Source organism: Limulus polyphemus, unplaced genomic scaffold (assembly GCF_000517525.1).
Source record: "Limulus polyphemus unplaced genomic scaffold, Limulus_polyphemus-2.1.2 Scaffold4892, whole genome shotgun sequence".
NCBI classification, from domain to species: Eukaryota; Metazoa; Arthropoda; class Merostomata; order Xiphosura; family Limulidae; genus Limulus; species Limulus polyphemus.
The window spans coordinates 46,181-56,480 of record NW_013670502.1 but is presented as its reverse complement, the minus strand read 5'-3'; the positions used below and the strand labels follow the sequence as shown (position 1 = coordinate 56,480).

General features: G+C 34.3%; 1 protein-coding gene across 1 annotated transcript in view; it reads left to right on the top strand.

Moving 5' to 3' along the window:
* LOC106471834 (golgin subfamily A member 2-like) overlaps nucleotides 1-10,300 on the top strand; it is a 47,928-nt gene that overhangs the window by 16,690 nt on the left and 20,938 nt on the right. The window contains exons 8-12 of the mRNA XM_022400440.1: nucleotides 694-752; nucleotides 2,969-3,029; nucleotides 6,741-6,908; nucleotides 7,420-7,527; nucleotides 8,708-8,795. Coding sequence (XP_022256148.1) covers nucleotides 694-752; nucleotides 2,969-3,029; nucleotides 6,741-6,908; nucleotides 7,420-7,527; nucleotides 8,708-8,795 — 484 coding nt within the window. The remainder of the gene's footprint in view (nucleotides 1-693; nucleotides 753-2,968; nucleotides 3,030-6,740; nucleotides 6,909-7,419; nucleotides 7,528-8,707; nucleotides 8,796-10,300) is intronic.

Below are 10,300 nucleotides of genomic sequence, written 5' to 3'. Positions count from 1 at the left end.
ATAAACTGTTCAGTTGGTGTTGACAAAGTGCTTTCCCTCCATCTGGTAGGTTGGTGTTGACAAAGTGTTTTCCCTCCATCTGGTAGGTGGTGTAACCCAGTAAACCTAAGCAGTATATGGAATACTAAACTCTTCAGGTAGTGGTTCTAGTGGCCCAAGTGATATCTAGACTAATAAACTGTTCAGTTGGTGTTGACAAAGTGCTTTCCCTCCATCTGGTAGGTGGTGTTGACAAAGTGTTTTCCCTCCATCCTGGTAGTTGGTGTTGACAAAGTGTTTTCCCTCCATCTGGTAGGTGGTGTAACCCAGTAAACCCAAGCAGTATATGGAATACTAAACTCTTCAGGAAGTGGTTCTAGTGGCCCAAGTGATATCTAGACTACTAAAACTATTCAGTTGGTGGGTCCAATAAATAAAAGCAATTTCTGGAATTCTAAAACTATTCTTAACATAATATTCGACAGTACTTTAAGGCTGTTTCTTGCTAAATATAACAACGATTTTATCACAACACAAACACCTTGAAAGTCAAGAAATTTATTGATAGTGTAATGTGTTTATATACATTAGTGTTTTATTAAGCATTATTATAAATCACCAAACACGAGTGTTTTAAAGTCAACTTTCGTTTATAGTGGCTTTTCAGATTCCAACCTTTCCTTGTGTTTTGCTAAGTAAGTACTATTATTACAGAGTAGCAAGGAATCTTCCAAAGAAGTTGATAGATTGAAGCTTGAACTTTATAAATTGAGGTAAGATGCCTGATTTTAATTACCTAGAGCATTGATAATACAATCATGATCTTACCTGTTGGTTTTGAATTTCAAATGCCATAATGCATTACTTTAATGTAATTTTTTTGTGTGTTGAAGTTTATAATTTATTCTTAACAGGATAAGGTATTATAATCATCAAAATGGTATATTACTTTTATATTGAAATAGGAATTCCCTGAGGATTAATGTAAGTTGTTGTTTTTTTAAGTTCTAGAACATTGTTATTTGTGTTGATGGCTTCTTCACATCGCTATAGCTTATGTGTTGCTGGTACAATACAGGCAAAAAATAAAAATCATTGCTCCACTGCCTGCAAGACAGAAAATGTCGGAGCTTGTGCTGCCACTCCTGGGCAAGTTGTGAATGTATTGATAGAGTAAAAAAAAAATATTTCAGAAAGTAAAACATTTAATAATTGAACTATAAAAAAAGAAGAAGAATAAAAGACAACTTCTCGTGCCAGTGAACTTCATAGTTGTTTAAAAAATAATGAAAGAGGTCACTGCAGCTTTTGAAGATTCTGACAAAGTTCTGATTATTAGTTGAACATTGCTTCCCGAAGAATGAATCAGATAAGATGATAATCCTTGCTTATGTAACCAATCTTTACTGAAGATGACACTTATGGTACTAATAATACCTTTATTAACCTTTTAAAGTCCGTTACCAGTGAACTTCATAGTTGTTTAAAAAATAATGAAAGAGGTCACTGCAGCTTTTGAAGATTCTGACAAAGTTCTGATTATTAGTTGAACATTGCTTCCCGAAGAATGAATCAGATAAGATGATAATCCTTGCTTATGTAACCAATCTTTACTGAAGATGACACTTATGGTACTAATAATACCTTTATTAACCTTTTAAAGTCCGTTACCGTGCACTGATTACTGGATATCCACGGGAGACCCACAATGGCAGCTACTTTTATCAGTGCCCACAATCGCATACCTCTCGGCCCATTATGAAGTATTTTCTGGTCACATGCGTCGTCACAAAGCTATGAAGTGTTCCATATGCAGAATTGTATGGACTTGATCACAGCCCAAACTTAAAGGAATCAGTAAAAGTAATATGTATGGTTGTTTCCTGTAGTACAGTGTATTTTGTATTTCTGTTTGTAGTGCAGAATTGTGTATCTTCTAATGGCTGTTGTCATCTGTGTTGTTGTGGTATCAGAAATCAGAATAATTTTTATAAATACATCAGCCAAGTAAGATCGGTGCCTAGGAGTCGGCAACATATGGATGTCCACTCTCTACAGATGACCACCTTCAGACATCCACACACCTCAAATGTCAGTATCACACTGATGATGATGATGATATTCTTTTCTTCAGAAAAACCACCATTGGATATCCATACATCTCGAACACCATGACTACATTGATGATATTATACTCATGTACAACTGAACATCAATACACCTCAAACACCACAGCCACAATAATGATGCTATTCTACTTTAAAGGTAGACCGCTATCAAACGTCTACGTACCTCAAACTCTACATCTAAACCAATGATATTTTACCACTATAGTTAGACCACCATCGGACATTTCCACACAAACACACCACAGCTACAATGATGATGTTATTTTTTACAGGTACATCATCATTGGACATCCACACACCGCAAACACCATAGACACACACGTAATATTTTTCTACTCTACGGGGTGACCCCATAAACACTGCAGCCACAATGATTACAACAGTTAGGTGATATTACAACAGAAATACATGTAACACGGGAGTCACAGAGACAGAAACATCATCAATGTCAAAAACCAAACTCCTTAGGAAAGTTAACTCATCTTAGTTTAACAGTAGTTTAGTTTATAAGTTTCTTATAGTTATGAATACAAATATTAAAGGTATAATAACTCTCTTCAGAGTAATTGAAGTTTTTAACACTTCCAGTTGAATCATATGATACATCTTGTAGTTTTATTATTGTGTTGCTGATAATTTTGATAAAGCTTTCAAACATAAAGTTTTTATTTGCTTATGTTACAAATATTTGAAACATAGTTTCAGATTGAATTTCAATCATTTTGTGGGAAAAGAGTCGCTTCCTGATCCGAGTTTCAGAATTTTCCTTAAAATACTATTAACTCTAGATTTGTTTTATCATGCACTCGCTGCTTTGTTAGTATAATGTTTTTCACATTTTAATTTTTTTTTCTTTTTAGTAAGTCAAATGAAGAGTTGAAACAGCAGAATTCAGAATTGGCAGAGAAACTTAATAAAAAGGTGAGAAGGCTAAACTTCAAGCTGAATTTAAAAAGTGTACACTTAACTTAAAACAGGTGCTCGACTCGCAATCTACGGGTCATAAAACTGAAATCCATTGCCAACTTGCTCACCCTTTCATCTATGAAGACATTATAATAGGAAAGTCAATCCCACTGTTTGTTGGTAAAGAATAGCTCAAGAGTTAGTGGTGTTGACTAACTTCCTTCCATCTAGTCGGTTACTTCAAAATTAGGAACTACTGGTACAGATAGGCATGTAGCCATGCATTAAGTGCAATAACAAACAAACTTAAAACATTTTTCCTGATGCAAAATGTCCTGTATCAATTCTTTGGACTTAATTCACTGAAGTGGGGCTCCCCCGATGGGGCAGCAGTAAGTTTATGGACTTAAAGTACTGAAATCCAGGATTCCCCACCGTGGACACAGTAGATAGCCAGTGTGGCTTAGCTTTCAAACAAACAACACTGAAGTTGGAGGATCCAGAGTGTCTCACTCGATTTAATTGAAAGTACTGTCAAAGATATTAGCATCAGCAACTTGAATTTGCAGCATGGAGTGGGAGTAGGTGTATGGTTTTTATGAACTCCTGATACACAGCATTTCCTACCGACATCAGTTCTCTGTTTTAGATGCTACGAAAGGCACTTTGCGGAGCGAAACAGTTGTTATTGAGGGTATACTACTATTATCAACACTTGTCCATGTGTTAGTATTATTTTCAGGAACTGACTGATATTATGGAGAAAGAAATAAGCAAGCCATACCCAATGAATATACCCGAATTACAAGTAATAGCCAGATGCTCAAGTTATATGAATGTCTTGTCAAGCACTTGAAGAACATCACCTGAACCATCATTTATTCCACGACTGAACACTCAAACTTATGCTAGCTTCGTGTGTGTCAATTTCTAGTTAACTTATACTTTACTCTCCTCTTACAGTCCATTTGTCTTGTGCTGTAAATGAATAAAAACCATCTAACCCAAGTGCTTTCAAAAGGTCCACCTTTCCAAAGCGCTCGGGTTAGAGGGTTTTATTCATTTCTATCATGACTTCTTGAACCTACTGTTTTTCTAACATCACGAATGTCTTATGCTATAGATATTGCTGTAACTGTGGCTTCACTGAAATCTTGTTTTGATGTCATAGCTAATTTGGAAACACTGTTCAGAGAACCTGAGGTCACAACCCCCCAACATCCTTGGGACAGTAAACCTTCAAGAGTTCTTAAACGTCAAATGAAGAAACCTTCAAATTTATACCTGTCTTAGATTTCCAAACCAGAGACTCCTGTAGGAAGATAAAAGATATAATCTCAAATATTACAGGTTTTAGAAAATACATAAAACTATCTTTTAGTAGGGTACATTGGTTTGAAACACCTATGATATCATGCATTGATGATGCCAGTATTAACCCATTGCCTTAAAATTTTGATCTACTTGTACTATTATTTTGTGAATAATGAACACTTTGTAATACAAATACAAAATATTTTATGTATGATTATAAGACAGTAAGCTTAAATAATGGTTCCTATATACCCAAATTGATTATACTTTTTAATATAGTTGACAATGGATTAATGCCAACAATGTTTTCTTGACGCTTGCATCCAGTGTTGTGCTCTTGACTACATTTTTCCAGTCTTAAGTGTGGTCTATTTCCTTCCAGTGTTATGTGTGTTCTTCACTGCTTTCTTCCAGTGTTATGTGTGTTCTTCACTGCTTTCTTCCAGTGTTAAGTGGCCATGAGTGTGTTGTCTCACAAGATGTAGTGAATTGTATATACCTGAAGTTTTCCCTATCTTCTACACAAATAGGCATTGAGTTGACATTTTCTGCTGTACACAAGACAAGTTCTTATGTTCACAGTCAAACACGTTGTCTTGCATTCTCAAGTCTGGGTCAGTTATTGGATCAAAGTTTTAAAATTCAGCACGTATGATGAAACTAATATCAAGTTGAAAAGGTTTTACTTATCAACGAACATGGAGAAAACTGACCAGAAGTGGTTACTAGATGACATTGTTGTTTAAACACACTGTAGAATCAAGAATGAAGGTGCACCATGTCAGAATTGTAAACAGGGATCCACTCGTACAGATAGTGCAACCCTTTGGTTCAGTCCTCAAAGGATTATTTTTCTGCTGCATCTCTTTCAGAGTCAAGTAACAAGATTTGTCTTCAATTGTTAATATAATACCTGTAAGGTATCTGCAAACAGAATCACTGATCCTATTGATTTGATCTAATTAGTTCATATTACATGACTTTATTTACACTAATCTCTCTCTCTTGCATATAAAAGCTGGATTTAAAAAAAAATCATTGTATCACGTATATACATGGTACCTAAATATTTTGTGTTAATAAAACTTTACTCACATTTGCGATTAAATGAATAATATTCATACTAGCAGAGACCCGCAAAACATTTCCAGCCAAATTAGTATCTTTATCGTAACAGTACTTCTTTAAATATAACATGTCTAGCACAATACAAACAAATTGTAATCGTAGACAACAAATTGTGTAAATCCACTTGTACCTATGTTGTACTTTATAAAACTTTAACTTACGTTAGGCCTAAGTTCGATAGAGATAAATTAACACTGTAACCTGTGTACGTTTTTGTTACTTTAGTTTAGCTAGGACTAAACGTTACTGTATTTAATACTATCGATAAATAAACTTATAATGTTATTCTACGACCTAACGTCAAACCTTTTTTAAAAACTTTGATAAGTTTTTAATATTCTGTTCTACAAAATGGTTAGTAAAGTATATTTACATTCACCCTTTTGTTGTTACTTCTTGTTTCAAACGGCAATTGTAGCGACTTTATCACTGAGCTTTGCAGCTCTCTGCCGTAGGCAGACTGTTTGTCGTCGAGTGAATAATGCGCAGTTTTTCTTGGGGAAACATTCTAACTACACATGCTTATGCAGCATGTTCTTGGTCAGAAGGCGTAACGGTCGTACATACAAACAAGCAGAATAATAGTATAGATAATTGGTTCTGTGGCAAATCTATTACAGTTCAATATTAGTTTTTTTGTTAATACAAAACAGTAAATAAATACATATAGTGTCTATATATTTTAAAAACAAAAAACTTGTGTACTAAACAAAATCCGTTTTGACTCAAAAGCCCACACAGGACGTGCTAATCGTTTTTTAGTTTTGTGAAAGTGATTTCGGTCAACTTTACAAAGTATCCTTAGTGAGGTTGGAGAAGCAAAATTTGTAGAAACTGACATTAGTGACTACTCAACCAGTTGCTCATCTGTGCACTTAGTTTTCTTAAAACATTACAAAAAGAATTTCATAATTATTTCAATTTCTGAAGGGTACTTTTTTTAACAACTGTCTATCAAATACTTGAAGAAAGTTGAGATTATATTATGTTATTTAAATTGTTTATTGAAAAATTGCTCAACTTTTAAGAGGACAATGCTCAATATAATTAAGATTTTGCTAACAGCTTGTTTCTAAATAAACATTCTTGGGTCATAAAGTATTAACTCATTTTTCTAGTGACTTCATAATCTTATATTTCTCTGATATATCTATCTATTCAACTAGTAGATTGTTCAAGACCGAGAGAAAGAATCTGTTGATGTCCCAAGTTCATGGAGAATGAATTTTTTTTTCTAGTTAAAATCTAAACTAATGTTTCTCATTGATGTGTCTTTCTATTAAGCTGGTAGAATGTCAAGACCGAGAGAAGGAATTGGCCGATGTCTCAAGTAAATTAGCCATGGCTGAACTTCACGTACAGCAGATCTCGAGCAGTGATTGTTCGGAAAACACACAGCAACTAGAAGAACTCCATCACATAAAACTTAATCTGGAGAAAAAAGTGGCAGAGGTATGCTTTTATTTCAAGTTGTTAGAAAAAAAAGTAGCTTGGTTTATAGTCACTTGAAAGTGTAAGATATAACTCAGAGGAGGACAGTCAAAGAAGGTGTAAATGTAATAGCTTTATTTTATTAAACAAGTTAAATGTCTTTAACGACCTCATTGCCGAACAATCGCTCATTCAATTATAACATAGGGTGCTACAGCCTAAATTCAATCTTAATGTAGTGATGTAGTTAAATAAAGGCAACATAATGTTGAAATGTAAGTAAACGATACATTTATTTAACATTTTTGATATGATGAAAACTCTACAGTAATCCATTCTGAAGGATTATCGTTTTAGTTTTACATGGAGTAGTATTAAAGGATTCAGTTTTTCTTATCATTTCTTTTTTCTGCTTTAATATGTATATTACTTTATATAAATAATGTTAGTAGGGTATTTGGATTTTTTATACACACATATATTTTGGCAAATTATTTTTCTTTGTGCAAATTGCATTTTTTTTCTTTCTCAGTATAAAGAATCATTTGAAAGACTTACAAAAGACAAAGATCAGATGTCACAACATTACCAAGACTACACTCAAAAGCTGAGTCAAGAACTCACGTCTGTCAGAGATGAGGTAATGTAAGAAACTTTGAAAAACTTGATACAACTAAAAATTGAAGTCCGATCTTAATCCAGGTGTTAGTATCCGAGATATATCTTGCACTTTTCTGAGAGGTTAAAAATACTGAGTAAATTAACTAGTATCGTGTGTAAGCATATTTCCTGAAATACCTGTAGTGTATATAAGGGGATAATTTTTTTTCCCCACAAAATGGTGTTAGTATGTTTAAAAACTTAGATATTTAAAACGTTTTTGGTTTTTGAGCTGGAATACCTGGTAATTTGACCATGCTATAATGGTAACCGTACTTTATGTCCACAAATTGATTGACCTGCTAATTTAATGTTGAATAAGAATAAGATTTATTTTTGGTTTGTTGTTAAATATACTTTAATAATAATGATACATGAAATCAGTTTAGCCAGGTATTAGATGTATCCTAATAATATCACAGTTTTAGTTTAGCCAGGTATTAGATGTATCCTAATAATATCATAGTTTTAGTTTAGCCAGGTATTAGATGTATCCTAATAATATCACAGTTTTGGTTTAGTCAGGTTTTAGATATATCCTAGTAATAATATCACAGTTTTAGTTTTGCCAGGTTTTAGATATATCCTAGTAATATCACAGTTTTAGTTTAGCAAGGTATTAGATGTATCCCAGTAATAATATCACAGTTTTAGTTTAGCAAGGTATTAGATGTATCCCAGTAATAATATCACAGTTTTGGTTTAGCCAGGTTTTTACATATATCCTAATAATAAGGTCGTAGTTTTGGTTTAGCCAGGTTTTTACATATATCCTAATAATAAGGTTGTAGTTTTGGTTTAGCCAGGTTTTTACGTATATCCTAATAATAAAGTCATAGTTTTGGTTTAGCCAGGTTTTAGATATATCCTAATAATAAGGTCATAGGTTTGGTTTAGCCACGTATTGGATATATCCTGGTAAAAATAACAGTGTCAGTTTAACTGAATGTTACACACACACACATATTTATATATATATGTGTGTGCGTGTGTGTGTGTGTAATAATGATGCATGGAGAGTTGTAGTTTAGCTAGATGTTAGATATATCCTTGTAATAATGACGTTTCTGATTTTGAGAGAAGTGCTTTTACTTAATTTAACTTTTAGTTACTGATGTCTGAAAACAAACGTAAGAAAATTAACCGTTAAAATATTTCAGTTGAAACAAGCCATGACTGAAAGAGATGGTCTTGCTAAAGAAAAGTCATCATTATCAGAAAGACTTGAAATTTTGGAAGAAGCTCAAAGTGAGTATATATTAGGTTTTCATTTCAATTTATGTTAAAATCTATATTTGAGCCGTAACTAGTGAAGTCGTACAGAAAGAAAAAAGCAATAAATTTATGTGGATAACGTAAAGTTCATTCGTAAACTTGTAATTTTCTTTTGCACAAATTTGAATGTTGTTTCTTTACGTGAAGGATGAACAATATTTGCCTGCCCTCGCGATACTACGATCACCATCTGTTTGTTATGCAGAATATAGAAATATCACGTAGCTCCTTCGCAGTGATCCCATAGTTGTGTGTCATATGTACGAGCTAAAGAAAAATATTGAAATTAAAATACAGGAATAAGTGAAAGTGACATTTCTCTAAGCCCTGTTGTTATGGCTGTTCGAAACGTGCACCACTGCTTGGGCGAAACTGTGTCACAACAAGGTCACTTCCGTGCACAAACAGATTGACATGTGGACCACTTACTGTAACAAAGTAATAAGAGAAAGTTAGTGAAACACAGACACAACTTAGAAAAATCACAGTATGGGAATGTGTAAGACTTGTGTGTCACAGTATGGGAACGTGTAAGACTTGTGTGTCACAGTATGGGAACGTGTAAGACTTGTGTGTCACAGTATGGGAACGTGTAAGACTTGTGTGTCACAGTATGGGAATGTGAAGACTTGTGTGTCACAGTATGGGAATGTGAAGACTTGTGTGTCACAGTATGGGAATGTGTAAGACTTGTGTGTCACAGTATGGGAATGTGTAAGACTTGTGTGTCACAGTATGGGAATGTGTAAGACTTGTGTGTCACAGTATGGGAATGTGTAAGACTTGTGTGTCACAGTATGGGAATGTGTAAGACTTGTGTGTGCAGTATGGGAATGTGCAAGACTTGTGTGTCGCAGTATGGGAATGCGTAAGACTTGTGTGTCGCAGTATGGGAATGCGTAAGACTTGTGTGTCGCGGTAGGGGAATGAGTAAGACTTGTGTGTCGCGGTAGGGGAATGAGTAAGACTTGTGTGTCACGGTAGGGGAATGAGTAAGACTTGTGTGTTGCAGTATGGGAATGCGTAAGACTTGTGTGTCGCAGTATGGGAATGTGCAAGACTTGTGTGTCGCAGAATGGGAATGTGCAAGACTTGTGTGTCGCAGAGTGGGAATGTGTAAGACTTGTGTGTCAGGGTATGGGAATGGCATGGTGATGTAAGACTTACATGTCATCCTGTAATTGGTTTAAATAATGCCTGAAAACAATGTCATAATAAAATAATGTCTTGACATTATAATACTGGACAGAGATCTGAAGGCTACCCCAGTGATCATTATTATTGGTGGAAACATGCTGTCTTAAATTGAAATAGGTATTTTATGTGTTGCATGAGCCAAACGTAAAATGTGAGAGGAAATTTGACCCTTTTACTAAACCTTGATCAGATAGATTAGGAGCATGTCATCATAGCATTAACTAATCTTGTAGGTTAGAAGCAAATCGTGGCATTAACTAATCTTGTAGGTTAGAAGCAAA